Below are 21879 nucleotides of genomic sequence, written 5' to 3' on the forward strand. Positions count from 1 at the left end.
ACTGTCGATCACGCCATCCTCCTCCACCGCCTTTCCTCAGTCATCCACCTCAGTGGGACCGCACTCGCCTGGTTCGAGTCCTATCTCACGAACCGCCAGCCGTACATCTGCACAACTGGCTTTTCCTCCCGATCTCATCTGGTTACCTGCGGGGTATCCTGAGGATCCATCCTTGGCCCCCTCCTCTTCCTAGTCTATATGCTCCCTCTTGGGGATGTCATCCACAGACATGGGGTACACTTCCACATGTATGCGGACGACACCCAACTCTATTTTTCCACCTCACTTTGCGACCCCCAGGATGTTCTGTCAGCCTGCCTGTCAGACATCAGGAGCTGGATGAGTGAGAATTTCCTTTAGCTAAATGTTGACAACACAGAAGCCATACTCTTTGGCTCTCGTCAACATCTAAAATCACATTGTTCTCACATCCTTCACCTACCCGACCTCCCCCTAAAACTCTCCGAACCGTTACGCAACCTAGGCATCAGGTTCGACTCCCAATCATCCTTCCTCCCCCACATCCAGTCCCTCACCAGCACCGCTTTCTTCCACCTCCGACGCTTCGCCCGTCTCTGCCAATACCTCTCTTCAAAAGCCGCTGAAACCCTGGTCCATGCCTTTGTCACCTATCGGCTGGAGTATTCAAATGCCCTCCTCACCGGTCTCCCCTCCATTACCATTCATAAAATCCAGGTCATCCAGAACTCTGCCGCCCGCATTCGTACCCGCACCAAACTCCACTCCCTGATTACCCGAGTCCTTGCCATACTGCACTGGCTGCCTGTCCCAGAGAGGATCGACTGCAAGATCCTCACTCTTGTCTTCAAACCCATCCACTCCTCTGCACCCCACTATCTCTCTGATCTCTCTCCTCACAATAGTGCCTGTTGCCTTTGTTCCACCGGGTCTGGCCTACTCCTTGTCCCCCGAGTCCTCCACTCCACCCTCGACGGCCGTACCTTCAGCCACTATGCCCAGAGGCTCTGGAACTTCCTTCCTCACTCCCTTTGCCTCGTCCCTTCTCTTCCTACTTTCAGGTCTCGGCTGAAGACCTTTCTTTTCGACCGCGCCTTTAGTCACCTTCCTCCCCCTCCCCCTGGCTCGGCCCCGGGATCCGTTACTGTGAAGCGCTCTGAGACGCCGTCCGGCGTGGAGGGCGCTATATAAATCCAAGTTGTTGTTGTTGTTATTATGACTTGCTTCAGCTGCATTAAAAAACAATAAAATATGCTAACTCTACTTAAATATCCTCAAAGGAATTTCTATCCTCTGTAACTCCGATTTTTCAGTGCCACACATTTTGGTTTTAATGGGAAAAATGATCAGGTTCCTGTCTCAAATAGTACTGGGCAGGAAAAAAAGTGGACTTGATTATCCAACTATGAAGCAAGCAGTTTGGAGGAAAGGGAATACAGATTGAATAACTGCAGCCTCACTATCTATGTAGTGTTTGTACATTTCACAGAAACCTTGCTACAATTACAGATAGGAGCAAGAAAGCCTGAAACCTCTTGAAGCTATGGGCTTTCACAGTATTGTTTTGCTTTAACTAACCAGCTCCCAGATCAAGTTCTTTGAAGCATAATAAGTGACAGGAGGAAAAGAGATGTGAGACTGATACAGAAGGAATGAAAGATTTGCAATCTTAGCAACCTTTTCAGTTTTACCTTTTTTTTAATAACGTTTCTTATGCCATTATTGCTTCTGTTTCGGATGAGACATTAAACTGAGTTCCTGTCCTGCCTGTCTGTTTTGATGAATATTAAAGATCTCAAGGCATTATTTGAAAAGAGAAAGGAGTTTCTCCAAGTATCCCGACCAACAATCCTCCAAATAAAATTAGTTATTCACTTCATGGCTGCTTAAGTCTCCTTGGGATGTCCTCCCAATGTGAAAGGCACTGTATAAATGTAAATTTATATTGTGTAAATAACTTCTTGAGATCAGTATTGGGGGATATAATTATAGGGATTCATATACAATAGCAACTTGCATTCATATGGCGCCCTTCATGCAAGGCAGCATCTCAAAGTGCTGATATATACTGAGGTGAATAAAATCTCCATTGGACACAACGATTTATGTGCTGCTGGAGTGAGGAAGTTGGGAATGTTGTCTTTGGAATGAGGGGAAATGGTAGTGTGGTGGAGATGTTGGGAAAGATTAATTTTCTGGAGGTTGTGCTTCAAAGCTCACAGGAAGAGAAACGCTTTCTAGGCCAGAGAGGTGGGCGGGCGGACAGATAAAAAGAGATGCTTGAGAAGCGATATTATATTATGTAAAACTATACCTATGAGTTCTTTCTTGATTTTTGTTGATATTTTACATACAGGCCTCAGACCAAAAGTTTGTAAGAGTTTAATTATTTTCACACTGTCCCTCAAGCTTCCTCACTTCAGGATCTGGGAATTAGAGTTGTTTAACTTGATCAAAATTAGTTTAAATCAAAACGAATCCTTTATTCAGAATTTGATCTTCCACTAAAACAATAATCTGTCCATTTCTTCTTAATGAAAAACAGCTTTCTGAAGATGAATATAACTTACATCACGCAATCCAATTTTTATTTGCATATATCAGTGGTGATTTATGAATCCATTTCTTCAGGAATGCAGCCGCTAACAACATCTAATCTCTAAAAATTTCATTTTTTCTCCAGGGTTTCCTATAGTACCAGCTGCTATCCATGCTGTCGCCAGAACAAAATACTTCAATGACAAGTAAGTGCCCTCTGTATTTTTTATTAACCATTTCCCCCATCTAGTTTTTCTCTACTTTCTTGAAGATATAGGAACACAAGAACCAAATTCAGCCCATCCAGCCCATTCTTTCATATTATTAAATACAAACAGAATGTTTAATCCTCACAGTCTAGACTGACACTGCAATGCAGTGCTTTGTGTATGTTGCATTGTCAGCGGTGCTATCCTTCAAATGAGACATTAAAACCGAGTCTGCCCTTTCATATAGATGTTAAAGATCCAATGATACTTGGAAGGGAGTTTCTCCTGGTTTCTTGAGGGCAAAGAGGGTAGGGGGGTGGCTGAAGTCATGCTCCAAGTGGAGGGTCTTGAGGCATGCCTTGAAGGAGGCAAGGGAATGTGGGATGGAGTTCCAGAGGGTGGGAGCAGAGAGGTTGAAGGCTCGACCGCCAATGGTGGGGCGGGAGGGCAGAGGACATGGAGCAGGCTGGAGCCTACTGAGTGGAGGGAGTGGACAGGTTAATAAAGGGTCAGCAGGTCAGAGATGTAGGAGGGGGTAAGGCCATGGAGGGCCTTGAAGGTGAGGACAAGAATTTTGAACTCTATCCTTTGAGGGATGGGGAGCCAGTGGAGTCGGGCGAGGGTGGGTGTGAGGGGTTATAGAGCCTGGTGCGGGAAAGGACATGAGCTGCAGGGTTCTGGATGATATGCAACTTGTGGAGGGAAGACTTGGAAAGGCTGACAAGCAGGGCATTAGCATAGTCGAGCCTGATTGTAATGAAGGCATGTCTGAAGGTTTCAGCGACCTGAGGGGTGAGGAAGTGGCGGAGTCAGGTAATGTTACAGAGGTGGGGGAAGGTAGAGTGGCATGAATGTGGGGGAGGAAGGACAGTTGAGGGTTGAACAAGGTGCTCAGGTTCCTGACTAGCTTGGTGAGGTGGTGTGTGCAACTGTGGATGGTGATGCTGCCGGTGCCTGAGGTGCAGAGGCGATGGTGCGAGCCAATCAGGAGAGCCTTGGTTTTGCTGACGTTCAAAGCTCTCATCCAGGACTTGATGTCTGATAGGCAGTCTGTCAGGACAACAGTGGTTCTGGGGTCGAGGGTGGAGGCAGAGAGATAGAGTTGGATGTCATCCGCGTAGATTTGGAAGTTGTCCCCATGTTTGCGGATGATGTCACCAAGAGGAAACATGTGCAGGTTGAAGAGGAGAGGACCGAGGACAGAGCCCTGAGGAACACTGCATGGGACGGTGCGGGGGCTGGAGGAGAAGCTATTTGTGGAAACAAAGTGCGTTTTATACAAATATAATATTGTGGGCACTCAGGGATTATTAGGAAGAGTAATCCCTGAAGGTTGAAGCACTTAATAAATGATTACTGAGCGTGGAAAAACACTAATTTAATTCATAGTTTGTTTACATACACTTGTGGTATAATAACATTTTTTAATTGAGCTCATAGGGCATATGCCTGGATTCTTGCTAGCTGAGAAGGGACCACTCCAAACTGTTGTAGAATTTAAGATGGATTTTCTTTAACTGTTTGAGTACAGGGAAATAATTTACTCATTAGCAGCTTGATTTGCTGGGAAGGATGAGACCCATCAGTAGCAATTGATCTGGTTTAATTTACAACGGGACACTGTTATTGTTGCAGTATTAGCTTGTTACTGGCTGGAAAACAAATATTTTAGCCCACACAAAAAAAAGTCTCACACCTCCAAAATAGAGACAGGGAGTTGCTGTTTCTCACTGCAGTCAGTGAATAATGCATTGTGAGACCACTTGACCCACTTTGTTGCCTTTCTCCATGACACTTTGACTCAGTGACTGACTATGTACATGTGGTAGGACTGTTTGTGCTCCTCTTCTGGTGGAGTTCCACTGATGAAAAGTGAGTGTGAACTTTCAAATTGATTTTTGGGAATCCTGGAGAGAACTCATGGATATCTCATTTACCTTCAAGTGGACCATTGGAAGATATGTGTCTTTGATATCAAGGATATGCTATTGACATTAATTACAAAGACATAGCTCTAGAGTCTTTCCCTTTGACCACTGCTGTCTGCATCTGTTTGCTAGTATTCTATCTCAGAACCAATAACCTTTCATCAGATTAGAGAGCTTCCCACAAGGAAGACCAAAACCTTAGGCAAGTTTCCTTACTCCACACGCCTGTTAATCTAGCAGTAAGTAGGAACCCGGTTGTCAGTCGATTGCTGGATCGCTTTTCGGGGTTTCAATAAATAAATAAATAATAAATAAATAAAAAGTTCCTACTTACTTTCAAAAAATAAACAAATAAATAAAATAATAATGTGGCTACTCAATCCATGACTCTTTGTGGGACACTGCTGTATGAAATTAGCTGCCGTGTTTCACCCACAAATACACAGTCAATTCACTTTACAATATATCCTGTGAAGTGCTTTGAGACGTCTCAACGGCATGATAAGGGATTACATTGAATGCAACGATTATTATTTTATTATTATTACATCCATTCTCCAATATTATCTGACTACTTATTACTTATAGGCCCACTTTCATTATGAGTCAAAACATGTTGAAGCGATCCTCCTACATTGCCTTGTGACTGGATCCCGGGTACCTCCCTTGGACCTCTCCAATACTCCTCAAGAAATGGTAATGCCTGCGAACCATTAGCTTGAAGAGGTGTAGGTGGCGCTGTACTACAGTAATGCATAACCACTAGTGTAGTCATGGGACCATTACTATCCAGTGGGCTGAAATCCTGATTACCATCTAGTCTATCATAGTGTTCATTCACAAGTGATACATATTCAGTTCCATAAGTATGAAGACAAACATACTTTAGCTTCAATCATTTTACATAGAGTGATGAATATGTGGACAAAACTAGTTAGGGGAGCAGTTGGGGCAGAATCAAGTTCAAGAGGGAGTTCAAGAGGGAGTTAGATATTTATTTTGATTTCAAGATCCTCCCCAAATGGTAGTAAATCCATTCGACAACAGGAAATAATGTATTACGTTTATTTCTTCTGTTGCCAATCGCTATTCACCCAACTATAGTGTTAATCCCTAACCACCGCTTCTGGAGTAAATGAAACGCATCCTAGCATGCTCGATAAACCTTTTCCAGAAATCCCAATTCACCCACCCTTTACTCACAAGTCTTGTTATTTAGTTATGTACCAGGTCCATTGTGATACTTTATTATGTGGAACATAAAGGCCTTGAGGATTGTGTAATTCTGCTCTGTTTGCTGGATGCAGTGAATATTTTGACTGGGGGATTGAATTGTTCTGCTCCATTCACTACGTTTGGCATATTTGTCCTTCTGTATTTATAAGTAACAAATACAATTTGCTTTGCATATTTCAATTTTAGTTATAATTTTATGTGACAATTTAATGCAATATTGGGGAAATGCTACATGGCCGAAGGTGTCATCCTTTGGATGAGATGTTAAACTGGTTCAGGTGGATCATTATGACACCATTTAGAAAGAGAAGGTAACCAATAACCTTCCATCTTCCAGTGTCCTGGCCAACAATCCTTCAAACAATTGATAATTTACCTACAGAGCTGTTTCTGGAACGTTGGTGGGTGCAAATTAGCTGCTGGTTTGCCTACAAATATACAGTCAGCATATAGAACAACAATCACTTCCTGAGCACTTTGAGATGCTTCTGTGGTATAGTCACAATATTAAATGCATTGAGTATTATAATCAATAATTCTATAGTAACTTATAAATACACAGCAGCAAATTCTCTGAACTCGGTGAATGGAATAGAACAGGTCAGAGCTTCAGATTAATACATTTATTACATTTTCCAAATTTCCAAATGTAGCAGAAACACCTCAACAAGTGAGCTGATGCAGCAGTCACACTATGATGTATGATATACAAACTATCTAGCAGTAACTCTGAATTCCTCCTTTAATTCTCACTTTAACTTCTATGCTGCATGACTTCTCTATTCAGGATACTAGAATACTAGATGTGGCAGTGTGTGCCTGAATACCCACTTTTTATATTATACATTTATCTTGTTAAAGCTAGTGACATAAGGGTCTATCATATAGGTATTTGTAACAGGAAATTCCATTGTAAAGGCAAAATGTTTGCTAATTTTAGCAAATATGCTAGGCACAAGAGTGTCACAAAAGTAAGGAGCACCACCATGTGGCATTTAGATGTTACTTTTTACCCCTCCACCACAGTAATATATAGTAACCGTGAAATGTACCTGAGGAGTTACATCTTAATTTAAATTGACTTTGCATGACTAATTAAAAACAGAGTTCCTTGGTTTTATAGCTCTACAAGGTGCTCCTGGCATCGCCGGCCATCCATGTAATTGAAATCTAGTCCTGAGTGACCCATCTAGCCGCTATGGGTTCATGTAATAAAGATTGATTCATCAATTCCAGGATCATCTTGTGTGATGTAGAATATTGCTGACGAGGTCCTATTAAATGAATCAGCTGCATGAATCATATTACAGAGTCTAATTTGCAATGTTTTCTAAAGGAATTTGTTAACATACTCCAAGCCCCAAATAGTAGTAGATCCATTCCACAGCAGGAATTAAAAAAAAACTAAATGATGCTATTTTATAAGCTTAGCCCATCAGAATTCTTCCTTTTTTCCATAAAGTTTATTAACTATGGATTTGTAGGAAAATGTGGCAGGTAATTTGTGCACAGTAATGCCCACAAACAGCCATGAAGTGAATCACCAATTTTATTTGGGGAATTGTTGGCCAGAACTTCAGGGAAAACAGCCTTCTCTATTTGAATATTGCCTGGGATCTTTAGTGTCCACCTCAACAAATAGACAGGACCTCTGACATCTCATGTAAAGGATTGCACTTGCAACAATGCAGCACTCTCCCAGGACTGTAATTAACATATCAGTCTAGACTATAAACCCCGATGTGGGGCTTGAACCCAAAACCTTCTGCCTCAGGGTTGAGATCTACAGACTCAGCCAGTATTATTGGTAGTCTACCAAGAACATAGGAAAATGGGAACAGGAGGAGGCCATTCAGATCATCAAGCCTGTTTCACCAGTATATTAGATCTTGGCAGATCTTTTAATCCCATTGGCCCACCCTTTCATCATACTCCTTAATAACTCTACACAATATCTGTCTATTTCTTCTTTAAAATATCCTATTGATTATGCCTCAACAGCTTTCTGGGACAGAGCATTCCACATCTTCGCTTTCTACCTGTTTTTTTTTGTTCTCATTTTAAACTCCTGGCTCCTTGTGATGGTTCCCTCTAACAAAGGGAAAAGTGATTCACTAACTAGCCTGTAAATTCCTGTCATTATTTTAAATATCTCAACAAAATTTTGCAGATTGTTTCAGCTAGGATGTGCTTTTAAATTTCAACTTGCTAATGTATCTTGAACTTCTTTTTACACTTGTTTTGAAATTTACTTTTCCATTTCTTCCAGCTGCTGGATTAGTGTTGAAACTCACCTGCTGTATATTGTACATGCCCCAATAGTTGCTGCGCTCTTGGTAAGTCCTTCTGTTTCGTTCCAGTCACCAAATTGGCCAAAGTATGACTGTGGTGTTGGTTCTGAAAAGAGTGCCCCTAACCAGGGCCAGGTACCATTCATTGAAAGCACTTCACTATATCTACAAATTGATGTTATTGACCATTTTGATACACCACATTAATAAAGCAGCCTTATAGAACTATTGAATCATACAAATGTACAGCACAGAAGAAGCCCATGCAACCCAAGATGTCTCTGATGGCTATCTTAAGAAAAATCCTTTCAGTCTCATTTACTTGCCCTTTACCCATACCCTCTAGTTTACTGCTTTTCGAGTATCTATCTAGTCCCCTTTTGAATTCTAAAATGGATTCTGCTTCAACCACCACTAAATTTTATATCCTAAGTACTCAAACCATTCTATATCCTAAATACTCTCTGTGTGAAAACATTTCTCCTGACCTTCCGATTTGTTGATTTACTAACTATCTTAAATTGATGCTATCTAGTTACTGGCTCACCGACCAGTGGACATAATATTTCACTATTGACATTATCAAAACACCTAATAATTTTGAAGTGCTGCATAAGTTCACCCTCCAACAGACTGAAAACAAGCAAATCTTCAAGAAAGGTGATAGTACCCTACCTGGCAACTAAAACCCACAAGCTTGATCTCATTAATTGGAAAAATTATGGAATCAATCTTCAAAAAGAAAATGGAAGATTACTTGTATAAAAATAATCTAATATACGATAGGCAACATGACGACAGAAAGGATAGGTCTTGTCTGGCTAACCTAATAGAAAGTTTTGAAGAGGTGATAGGCAACTTGACTGTGGGTAGCTGTATGATTATTATCTAGACTTCCAAAAGGCATTTGGCAAAGTACCACATGACAGACTCCTTCACAAACTGTGATCACTGGGTATAAAAGGGTAAGACATGGACATGAATTCAAAACTGGCCAAAGGGGGAAGGAAGCCGATGGTCTTTGTTAAGGGAGCTAGGTCAAAATGGGGGAGGTATTAAGGCAGGGTGTCTCTGGTGTCTGTACTGGAATTTTCCTGTTCTTCGTATATATTAATGATCTAACTAATGAGGGGTGAGGCCAAACAGTCTACGTTATCCAAACTAATCTTGTGACCTTATGAATGGAACCGCCAATTTGTGCACAGAAATGTCACACAGACAGCTATAAAATGAATGACCAATTTTATTTGAAGGATTGTTGGCCCAGACACTGGGAGAAACTACACTCTCTCTTTTATCTTTTAATGTCCACCTTGCCCCGCAGACAGAACCTCAGTTTGAAGTCTTAACTGAAGGATGGTAGCTCGAACAGTGTAGTCCTCCTCCATCTTTTTTGATTTGAATTCTCAGTATATACTATGAACCCGTTGTTAGTCGATTGGCAGATGGCTTTCCAGAGGTAATAATCCCTCAAAAATAAATCTGGTCACTCAATCCATGACTATTTGTGGGACATTACTGTGCGCAATTGGCTGCCGCATTTCACCCACAAAATACAGTCAATTCACTTTACAATATGTTCTGTGAAGCACTTTGAGACGTCTCAACGATGTAATAAGGCGCTATATCAAATGCAAGGATTATTATTTATTATTATTAGACTATGGGCTCAAAGTTTTAATGTGTGGTTTGAACTCACCTCCATCTAAATCAGAGACCAGTGTGCAACCAACTACAGCAACAACAACAACATGCATTTGTATAGTATCTTTTATATCAGGAAGACGTCTCAAAGCACTGGGACAGGCTGACACCTATGTGTAAATGGTGTTCTATGCAGGGCTAACCAACCAAGTCTACAACTAGATTAGAAAGATGCCTGCAACGTCTTATCGATTTCACTAAAAAGGTTAGCAACATAAACTACTCTTGCATGTTACAAACCTGTTCTGTTCAATTTGCTAAATGTGGCAAATACTGCATATCAATGTGAAACTACAAATAGCTAGACAAAATATATCTTAAATATAATTTAAAACAGCAGTGCAATTATTTACAATTATAAAGTGACAAATTTGTTGTGTTTCAAGAAAGGAATAATTTTGTGAGAACACACAATCTGGAGCCCCTAACCCTTGGTTCTTGTCGACCTGCACCTGATACTCTCTGAAAGGTTAAGCAGAATGTGTCCCTCCGGGAGAGAGTGCCCATTCCATTCCAAACACAGGAATTGCCAGGTGCCTGGAATTCTCAATTAGATTTAATAGAGGTGTTCAAATTATTAATGGTTTTGATAAGAGCAAATAAGGAGAAACTGTTTCCACTGGTGGGTGGGTCGGTAACCACAGGCACAGATTCAAGATAACTGAGAGATAAGGGGAGATTGAGAGAATTTTTGCTCACTGTGAGTTGTTTACACCTGGAATGCAAGCAGATTCAATAATAACTTTCAAAGTAAATTGGATATTTACTTGATAAGAAAAAAATTGGCATGCTATGGAGAAAGAGCAGGGAAGTTGGACTAATTGGATAGCTCTTTCAAAGTGCCCGCACAGGCACGAAGGGGCAAATGGTCTCCTTCTGTGCTGTAGGATTCTATGATTCTTTAATTTGGATCACCATGATTAAGCACGGTGATAGATTTCTGCATGTGTTAGATACCCAGCTGACAAAAAAAAACAGAATAATTGCTTTGTTCTGAAGTCTGGAGCCCTATTCTGTTTGTTGCTGTCTTTGCAACAAGCTATGTTGCCATTTCACTATAAAGGTGAATGTTGCTTTTCTGCTGATAGTGCAGCTTTATCTCATGGCTCAGCAGTCAGAGTTTTTTTACTCAAAGGCATTACTAGAAATGACTCCTTATTTCTCAGAAGTGGCATAATGATTTATAAATGTAGTAACAGTCCCCATGAGGTAAATATGCCAGCCAATACTGATCGGTTACATAGCTAGGCACTCAGTGATAAAACTGCACATATGTCTACAGTAGTATTGCTGAATCTTAATAAATCTACTTAACTTGCCAAGACATTTCATGTTTCAGTCAGGCTTTCTGTAAACTGTGGATAAAAATAACGACTCGCACATGCTGCCTTTGGTCCAGCATCAATAATTGTATCTTTACTTTTCCCTTCTTCTCTGGAGCTCTCCATTTGCCTTGTTATCTCTATGCTGCCTTCTAAACCTCCTGAAAATATATCTTCAAATCACTTACTTCCCTGCTCAATCTCCACTAATATATTTCTCAAGAGCTCTGAGATGTTCTTTTCCGTGAAAGATGCCTAATAAATGCAAGAAGATAAGGTAGCAACACAGGGCCATAAAAGGGGCAATGGGGTATTGGGCTTCATATTGAGAGCGACAGAATATAAAAGAGAAGGTAATGTTAAATTTGTATAAAATCTTAGTTAGACTACATTTGGAGTAACGTGTCCAATTCTGGTCTCCACACTATAGCAGGAATGGAAAGAGTACAGGTTCACAAGAATGATACCTGGGAAGGCAGGTTATTGCTATCAGGATAGACTGGATAGTTGGGCCTTTTTTTTGCTAGAGAAGACATTTGAGGTGGGGAACCTAATAGAGGTGTTTTAAATTATAAAAGGATTCAATATGGTTAATATAAATAGGCTGTTTTCACTGGCTTGGGAGTCTGCAATCAGGGAACATAAATATAAGATAGAGACTAGGAGATCAAAAAGATAATTTAGGAAGAACTACTTCACAGAGTGGGCAGTGAAGTTGTGGACTTGCTGCCCAAAACAGTGGTTATTCAGCTCTTTGCTGTGTGCAAATCGACTGATGCATTTGCCTGTAAATATACAGTTACTACACAAGAGTAATTGTTGTGAAGCACTTTGAGATATTTAAGCATTTTAAGTACTTTATCAAATGCAAAAAATATTATTTTATGTGTAACTATCTTCCAGGAAAGGATGGAGTAAGTTGTGTCTCCTTAGAGCTGGTTCCAATGTGACATTTTGGCAAGTAATGTCAGAATTGAACCAACCCTTTGTCGATCTGGGTAGTCGAGTTTCTGAGCCAGGTGTGTTCGCAGTACTCCAGGGCACTACTGATGACAAACCTGCCAGCCTGGCTCATCAGCAGGACTTGAAGGGACAGAACAGTCATGGGGTGGCAATCTTCACATTGTCCTCCTGTTAATCCTGCAAGCCAGAGCCGTAGCACGTAGGGTAGTCCTAGCTAGACAAGCAAAAAAACTTGCTAGACATTGCTTTCAATGGCAAACTATGTAATTTCAGCTGATTAAACTCCAGCAACACCCCCAATGTTCACTCCTTGGCTCTCATCAGCCTGCGACTAATACTATCCAAATTTAGATAAGCAGGGTGCATCCATCCAGGGAGAGAAAGAAAAATGTGACGTTATTGTGTATTTAACAATGGGAAATGTGTAATATGTTTCATGATCTAGTGTGTCTCAATTTCTGTGGTGTTGAGATTTATTTCAGAAGCTCAGTTTGTTTTTACACTGGGTTCTCATTGTCTAACTGATGGAAATCATGTTTTTATGGTCATTTACAGGTGAACTTGTTCTTCTTACTCAACATAGTGCGCGTCCTGGTCACAAAACTGAGAGATACTCACCGCACTGAATCCAATATGTACATGAAAGCTGTCAGAGCAACTTTAATACTTGTGCCACTGCTAGGAATTCAATTTGTCATTATTCCTTGGAGACCTGAAAACCGACTTGCTGGAGAAATCTACGACTATATCATGCACATATTTGTTCATTACCAGGTATGACAAAGGATTGCTTGTCAAACAGATATTTTCAGTGTATTGTGAGTGATTTGCTCGAGGTTAAAGTGGAATAACTTAAATGGGGTGACACGAAGTTTACAGAACTTGGACGGGGAGATTATTTTGATGTCTGCTGGTCTGTAAATCAATGTGGGTGTAAGGTATAGGTTACAAGGAGAGTGATGGAAGCCAAGACACTGAAAAAAAAGCTTGATGCTGTAATGGGAAAATGGTATAGTTGATGTTCTGGAAATATGAGACCCAATTTGCAGTAAAGCCTTCTTCATCCAAACTTCTCCTTTGATCTTGTGCCCTGAAAGTTTGCAATTTATAGAGTAGGCTATAACTCTCATTGTAATATTCCATTGCATTTGAATCCATCCCCAGTAGGAAAATCACCTTCTTTGCGATATAATTTCACACTGAGCAATCATGCAAAACTCCTTGACCTAGACCTTATGCTCGACTAGCAACAATAAGTTATCGGCAATGGAATACCTTCCTGAGTACAGTATGCGTTTTCCAAGCACTGGCAGGAACTACCAGATTAATATACTCAGACATGTTCTCCTAGTATTTAAGATAGAACTAAGGCTACCACTACTTAGAAGAGAGTAGAATATACACCCAAGTGATAAGGATAGCCCAGATTTTAATGTGATGAATATTGTGATGTAAGGTTGCTTTGCAGGCTGATATTGCAGTGTTTACTGTGGAAACCACTGCATTGTCTCAAATGCTATCCTTTGGATGAGATGATAAACCGAGGTCCCATCTGCTTGTTAAAGATCCCAACACATTCTTCCTGACCAATAATCTCCAGATAAACTGATTATTCATACTGAATTAATTGCTATCAACATCTCCAGTATTGCAGCATGTGGTTACCAGGATGGTAAAAATCAGACTAGATGGACCTTGGTCTTTTTCGTCAAGCAAATCCTTTGTTCTTATTTTCCTATCATTCACTTCACAGCTGTTTGTGGGTTATTGACATGCGCAAATTCCTCCTCATTGACAATGCAGCACCAAATTTTCACTTTTTAGATCATCTTTCTACAAGCACAGTTTGAACTCACAGATTTTGTGCTGTCATGTTCGGGAGAGGACTACTTCTCTGCCCTTCAGGAATTGGAGCTCTTTCAAATCATAATAATAATCTTTGTACTTGATACAGTGCTTTTCACGTCTTCTAGACGTGTCAAAGAGCCTCACAGAATATACTGTAAAGTGAATAAGCAGGCATATATGGCTCCAACCTCACCTGATTTACACCTGTAAATAAAAAAATATATTTTTTTGTCATAAAATGTACTGCTGGCAAACTGATCAATTCAGTTTTAATCTGGAATCTGTTTTCATCAGTTCTTAAAAGGAACCTCCTTCCAGATTAAGACTGATGTAAGATGTTTCCACAATTCTGAGAGAACTTACATTTTAAAACCAAATGTGTCTTACCTGGTTCTGTTCCAGTATTGGCAATTCTATATACTCTGAAACTAGAGTAATTCTAGACCCAGATGGTATTTGCACCAATTTAATCCTTATATGACTTTTTATCATGGGTACTAAGAGAAGAGCAGTACTAAGGTACTGCTGGTTAAAAAGTATCCAATATAATAAGAAGAATCCTTGCATTTGATATAGAGCGCCTTATCACGTCTTTAAGATGTCTAAAAGCAATCAACTAACAAGTGAGAGTCTACAATTCTGGATTTATAAAGAGAGATCCTGTCTGATCAGTTATGGCCAACTATTTTGAGGAAATGATTGAATGTATGAATAAAGGGAACATCGTGGATGTTATGTGTAACATGTTGATAGATATGTGTTGGGAGGGTATGCATTTTACCCTCACAAATGTAATTGGTGGACCAGTTGTTCTCTCACTCTTCTTAAGCCGCCAGTTATGCTTGTTCTGCATTTAAATTTATGCAAGTGCTGTTTTTCTTTTCCACAGGGCTTATTGGTGGCCACCATATTCTGTTACTTTAATGGAGAGGTAAGTTCATAAAGACTATCCATCAAATTTTATATAAAAACTAGTCACTACACTTTACATAAATCCTATGAAACACTTTGAAATGTCCTCCTAACTTGAAAAGCACTATATCAAATGTAAGTGTTTTTATTTACCCAAGGCATAACTAATTCTGTGTTGATAGTCATTGCAATGTGTACCATGCCATTGCTGTTAATTTAATGTGTAATAACAGATTTCTGTAATAAATTCAAGAAAGTAGATCAGCAGCAGGGAACTCCCACATACGTCATTTCCAACTCATGAAAACTCAGCTCTGAGGCAATTTCAAGCAGATAAACAGTGCTAGGAAAATGAGAAAGGGCTGCCTGGAGAGTGCGTAAAGCCTGCTTACAGAATAGAAGAGTGCAATTTGGAGAGGAGTTGTTGGTGAATTGATGAGCATTGTTGATAAATGTGTCCTTGGAGAAAGAGTCAGAGCTTGTTGGGATAAAGGATGCTGGTAAAGGATGAGTTCCTTGGAGAATAACCCTGCGTGGAAAAGGCATTAGCTCTTCTCGAACAAATAGTTTTTTTAAATCTGCCAATAAATCATTCTTGCTTGGAACTAAAAATATGTGTTGGATTTAAAAACTATTAAATATATTGCTGAGCGACTAGAAAAATCATTATTGCTTATAGGTAACGCATTTCATTGGTCTCTATGGCAAAGGTACTCTTACTTAAAGAAAAAGCAATGATTATTTGTCAAAATGACCATTATTAAACAGAATATCATGTATAATTAACTGTAATGTTCAAATAGAATATACCAAAATATATATTTCAGATACCAGTCTGGTCGACCAGTGCTTAAGGCTTGATTAATGTAGTTGCCTTGTCATTACACTGACCTATTGATACTATTAAAATTTTGAAAAGGGGGCCACTCTTGTACAATATTTGCCAGTATTTCATTAGAGTTTCACTCTATTCATTATTAGTAATATCGTGTTGTGGATTTCTGCCTGTTTAGAAACAGAGGGTAAGATTGTTACTGAATGGGAACAATTGGCTTCAGGACGCTACCCTACGTGAAGGGCGCTATATAAATGCAAGTTATTGTTGTTGGGTGCATGCTTAAAATAGAAAATCACCAAGGTTATTACATTATCACCACCAGAGGGAAATAATACAAAGATTGGAGACAGTCCAAACTCATCTTTTTTGTGTGAATTGTGAAAAATGATTATTGGTGCCTGTTTTCACCTGCTCAGAAAATTCAATTTATACAATGAAAGTTACATTTATAGAGCGCCTTCCACGTCAGGAGGGTAGCCAAATTGAAGAAGACCTGTTCATAAGATTTGTTCTCCTTTAGTGAGGGTGGGGTGCAGCTGCAATTCTTTCTGGGAGATTTGTTTTAGGCCTTGATCACCAGATACCATCTTAAAATTCCTCATGCCTCTAAGTGTAATGATATTCTGATCACGACTTGTCATTCTTTGAGGCACTATGCAACTGGCAGCAGAATGTGTCACCTAGGCTTTTTAAAAACACTAACCCTCCTCTCAATAATGTGACACTAAGATAAGACGTGATAAGATAGAGCTTGTACTGTGAAATATAATGTATTCTTCTTTCAACTTTCAGGTACAGTCAGCTCTCAAGAGGCAGTGGATGCAATATAAAATGCAGTTGGGGCAGCGCAGGCGAGATCACTGCTCCATGCGCTCTACCTCGTACACAGCAACATCCATCACCGAGGTCCCTGTTTATCTGTACCATCAAGACAGCAACAGCGAACATTTAAATGGCAAGTACGTGGAGGATGCGGAAATCATTTCCCTGCGATCAAAAGAGACGTACGCTTGACAGGACGAAGGAAAAAAGAGAGAGGAAACAGAACAAGAAAAGAAACCAAGTCATTTGCATTTATTCATAATACCACAAAACTCCAACATCACTTTTGGTCTCTAACTCAAGTAGCTGGGCACAGCAGATGTCGAGGGAGTTACTTTTTTGGCATCAGGTGTAAAGGAAGATGGTTATTTCAATATCTCACACAGTACTGCTTTCAGAAACCTGATTGAAAATGGAGTTGGCCGCAGTAGACATGCGGCATTTCCAAGGCTGCTAGTTTTTTTTTAAATGGAAGTCACACTCTGAAGGCCTAACTGAGAATAATTTGAATAGTTTCTACCAGATTCACTGACTGCAAGCAGAGCACCAAAGGGTGTGGAACTCAGCAGCAACAGGCTGTATAAAAATGGAGCCACACACCTTGTGGTTCCAACCAGATTAACCAAACCTGCGGATTTTATTTGTCACCTTCATTACCCTCCTCAAAAGAACCATTAAGGAACCTTAAAGAAATGCGATTTACTTTAGGCTTCTAAAGCCATGTCTTACTTTATTTCTTTGTGTTCAATTCATCACACAGTGATTAATTGATTTCACAGATGCTATTAGTTCCGAAAATTAAATGTGCACCTTATTTTCTCAAATTGAGGCTTTTTGCTGTGAAAGCGAATATAGAAAATACCTGCCTGAAGACAAAGCCACACACAGTGCAAGAAAGCGTAGCTATTTATTGTGAAAATTAATTTTCCAAAATTAAAGCATTAACAAATTCGCTAATCACTGTTTAGCCAGTCATTAATAAACTTGCTATTTGGCATGATTCCCAATGCAGAACCAAGAGACATAATTACTGCAGTTTTACAGAGAGACTGTGGACTATAGCAAATTGCAGCTTGGAGTGAGCAAGTCACAACAGAAAACGTGCAGGTCAACAAAGGTCATTTGAGAACAAACATTTTAAAGTTGTCTATTAAAACGGCAGTGAAGGTATATTTTTCAGCTTCACTTAGTGTATATTGCGACCTTGTGGTAAGTTACTCTTAGAATATTCACTAAAGCACATGCATTGACATATAGAGTATGTTAAAACTGATCTTTCTCAATGATTAGTTCACTTTACATTGCAGTTTCTTCAAGCAAATTTAATTTAACTTGTTTATATACATGTATTTAATCAACAAACCATGACACCAAAATGTGTCTGCTGTAGCAATTGTCATTATGTGCTCTGATGCCAAATGGTATCTTTGATAACCGACATTTAGGTAGAGACAAGACAGCTCTGTGCTGAGACAAAGGTAAGTAAGATGTTACTTAAGCGATATATGATGACAAAATGTCTTATGGAATGTATAGTAGATCGGAATAGGTTCCTACTCAACAAAACTGTAGCTGGGGAGAGGAACCCAAGAAAGTTTGATTGCAGTTCCCAACATGATGCTGTAATGAGAAGATAGTAAAGTTGGTACAAAATCCACAGTCACTGCAATCTACAGTAAATGCTGTGAGTGCCTTCAGACAGTTCAGTGATGTGATAAGGCACTCTACGAAATGCAACAATTATTATTACTATTTATATATTCTGATGAATGAGATCAAATGGGCTAAAGGGCCTTTTTTCATCTGAACCTCACTTGAGATCCTGGAATAAAACAAAACTGGGACACTGGACTCCTATTACATAGAATGCAACATTCCATTTATTTCGAAGGCATTTCATTAATAGACTGAACTATTTTGATTGCATAATGTAACGAATACAAAACCCTAACTAAGATTTACATAGCATCATTGGAAAATCAAAACCATTTAAGAAATGGTATACCCAAAGCATTGATTTACACAACAGTGTAAAAACACTCACAAAAACAGCAATTAACCACACGTGACCCTCTAACTTGCTATATCATAAATGTTTGCCAATGGGAAAGATACGTTTCTAAAGCACCAGTGTTATTTGTTACTCCACTGAATTGCATTTCTACAAAAACATTTTCATCCTTTTGAGGAATGACACTCAGGGTGTTTTCAAATTATAAAAAAATTTTAAAGCACAGAATGAGGCCAATTGGGCTTGTCTGCCTGTGCTAGTATTTTTCTGTCTTGTTTTTCTAATAATAAGGGAGCCATAAATAATTGTTTTCTAGCAGAGACCATAGCACATGAAACTACTGGAATGATAGTGTGTGCAGTTGCATTCTGCAATGTCACGGTCACAAGATTAAGAAAATAGCCAGAAAATATTACAGTTCAAATAAAGTTTGGGTCTTACTCAATGTAAAGGGATTAAAATCTGTTCATGAACTCCTTTTCAAATGTCTATGAGGCATCCAAGGGGCTAAATTGATTTTGTTGATCCTCCTATGTATTGGAGTTGTGCGTGCAAAAGTCAATATAAAGTAATTCTGTTATGTTAAGGAAGCCTTCGTCCTTCCACCACTGCTCCTGTCTCTCAACTATAAAATGTTTCTCTGTAAAAAGACCCAATGTAGCTAATGAGCATTATCTGAGTCCAGCACTAGATAGATAGATCAGTTTCTTGAGTTTTAAGGTTAAAATAAATATCAATGTAGAACATTCTTGTCATCATATTCAAACTACAAAGGCAACCAAATCGGTATCATGACCATACCTCCACAAGGATGATTATATTCTTATATTCCATTCATCAGTACTTGTGTCTTTTTGTACCTAAGTCAAATGAATTTGAGCAGTTTTCTATACAATAAATCCAAGTATGTTCCTTATGTAATGTGTAGTGTTCTGTTGCATTGTGAACGCCAGATTATGTTTCGGAGAACTAGGTGTAAATATTTCACCAGTGTGACTTACCTGTGAACACCCCTTAAAAATGCTCATAGATTAATTTCTAATGCTTTTTTTTAACATGTACCATGTTTTCAGTGTTTGTTACTTATGTATGTTTGCTTATTGTTCATTCATGTTTGAGAAATAATTCAGATGGCATCTCAACATGTTGATAGCTTTGTGTTTAAATACATCACTAATTAAAGTAAAAGAAACTCTGACTTCTGAGACAATTTTTGTTTAGACACAAAATATATGAATAAGTGACAATTAAAATTAAACTGAAAAACTATTGTTACTTTCATTTTAATAAGGGTGATTGTTACATGCCTGAGATGTAAACATTTATTTGGATGTTTGACTCAAGTTAAAGGGATTAAAATGTAAAAAATGCTAATTTCTAACAGAACTTCTTAATAAACAACATCAAACAGCAAAATTACATTTGTATAGCGCCTTTCATGTCGGGAGGACATCCCGAGGCTCTGGATAAATAAAGAATTTATGTAATTCACATAACCTGAGACCTCTGTCCAGTAAACAGAAGGATATCAAGCTTAAGTGAACTCCACTATGATACGATTTACTTTTGAAGCAGAGGTCCCATGAATTCCCAACTTAATTTGGAAATCCTGCATTTTAGATACCATCAAATAATAACCAATGATGGTGCCATGCCGGCATTATAGAACACAGGTCTGTTGCCTCAGTGCAGTGGGACACAGATTGGAACCCAACATTCTCTGGGTTGTGAATGGGAACCGGGCAGAAAGGATCACAGGATTATTAACCAAGGTTATTATTGCACATTTTCTAGCCACTAACTTCAGAGCATTGATAACACAAATCTGATAACAGAGCTTTGCTTTGTTATTGAAGAAAATGAAAGCTGGAGACTGGATGAAAGAGCATTAACTGCCTCTTGTCTAATAATAATATAATAATAATCCTTGCATTTGATACAGCGCTTTTCACGTCTTCTCGACGTCTCAAATTGCTTCATAGTATAGACGGTAAAGTGAATTAATTGTATATTTGTGGGAGAAACGCGGCAGCCAATTGCGCACAGAAGGGTCCCACAAACAGTCATGGATTGAAAATGACCAATTTATTATTGTTTGTTTTGGAGGGATTATTATTAGGCGTGTGGAGTAAGGAAACTTGCCCAAGGTATCGCCCTGCCTGGAATTGAACCCAGGTGTCCCATTTGCAAGGCGAGTGCCCTCACCACTGAGCTACAGGAATCCACTAATAGCTTGTCTGTCTATCAATGTCCTAGCACTAAAATGTTAATTTATGTGGTCATCTGAGAGAAGGTGGAATGACGAGTTTTTGCTGATTATCCTAGGACCAGATAACAATCTGCTTAAGGAGACACAAACAGTTTTTTTTAATCAGAATAATCTTGCCAACTGATACCTTGAGAGAAGACGAGTTCTTCTTCTGACCTATGTGTGTTCATAACTGCATCAATGGAAATTGGACAGGGTGTTAGGCTGGCTCAGTTGGTAGTATTCTTTCTTTTGAGAAGGTTGTAGTTCCCAGCATCCACATCAGGACTTTGAGTTCCTAGTCAAAGATGATGCCCAATTGTGGTGTTAAAAGAAGAATGCACTGTTAAAGATGCCATCCTTTCAGATGAAATGTTAGACCAAGGACTTTTCTGCCTATTAACAATAACATGACATTATTTGTCAGTCTGGGTCAGTTGGTACCATTCTCGCCTCTGAATCAGAAATTTGTGGCTTCAGGCCCCAAGTCGGAACTCATATAGTCTAAGCTCACACTCAGGTGCAGTGCTGGGTGGGGGGTGGGGTGGGGATGGTGCTGCATTGTCAGATGTGCTGTCCTTTGGCTGAGACATTAGACCATTTGTCTGTTCAGGTGGACGTTAAAGATTCCATGACACTATTCAAAAGGAGAAGAGTTTCCTGACCAACAAACCCCCAATTTAAATTGATCTTTTACTTCATGGCTGTTTGTGGGGCATTGCTGTGTGTACATTGGCTACTGTGGTCGTCCATAAAACACACAGTATATCCTGTGAATCGCTTTGAAATGTCCGCCTGACATGAAAAGGTGCTATTACAAATATAAGGATTATTATTATTTAAAAAGAGAAGGGAATTTCTCCTGGTGTTGTGGACCAGGTTAAATTATTCATTTGTAGTTATTTGTGGGACATTGCTATACGCACATTGACTGTAATTTCCTAATCACTACACTTTACAGAAAACTATTTAGATTAGCATCTTTTACTATTTGGATCTGGTGGATGCTAGAAATGCTAGGAGTTCATTT

At 39.3% G+C, this 21879-nt stretch overlaps 1 protein-coding gene across 1 annotated transcript in view; it reads left to right on the forward strand.

The window, feature by feature from the left end:
* Positions 1 to 17216, forward strand: part of calcr (calcitonin receptor) — a 62220-nt gene extending 45004 nt beyond the window's left edge. The window contains exons 8-12 of the mRNA XM_007905329.2: positions 2663 to 2723; positions 8160 to 8226; positions 12726 to 12944; positions 14908 to 14949; positions 16561 to 17216. Coding sequence (XP_007903520.2) covers positions 2663 to 2723; positions 8160 to 8226; positions 12726 to 12944; positions 14908 to 14949; positions 16561 to 16782 — 611 coding nt within the window. The 3' untranslated portion in view covers positions 16783 to 17216. The remainder of the gene's footprint in view (positions 1 to 2662; positions 2724 to 8159; positions 8227 to 12725; positions 12945 to 14907; positions 14950 to 16560) is intronic.
* The last annotated feature ends 4663 nt before the right edge of the window (positions 17217 to 21879 follow it).

Source organism: Callorhinchus milii, unplaced genomic scaffold, assembly GCF_018977255.1.
Source record: "Callorhinchus milii isolate IMCB2004 unplaced genomic scaffold, IMCB_Cmil_1.0 Scaffold2, whole genome shotgun sequence".
Taxonomy (NCBI): Eukaryota; Metazoa; Chordata; class Chondrichthyes; order Chimaeriformes; family Callorhinchidae; genus Callorhinchus; species Callorhinchus milii.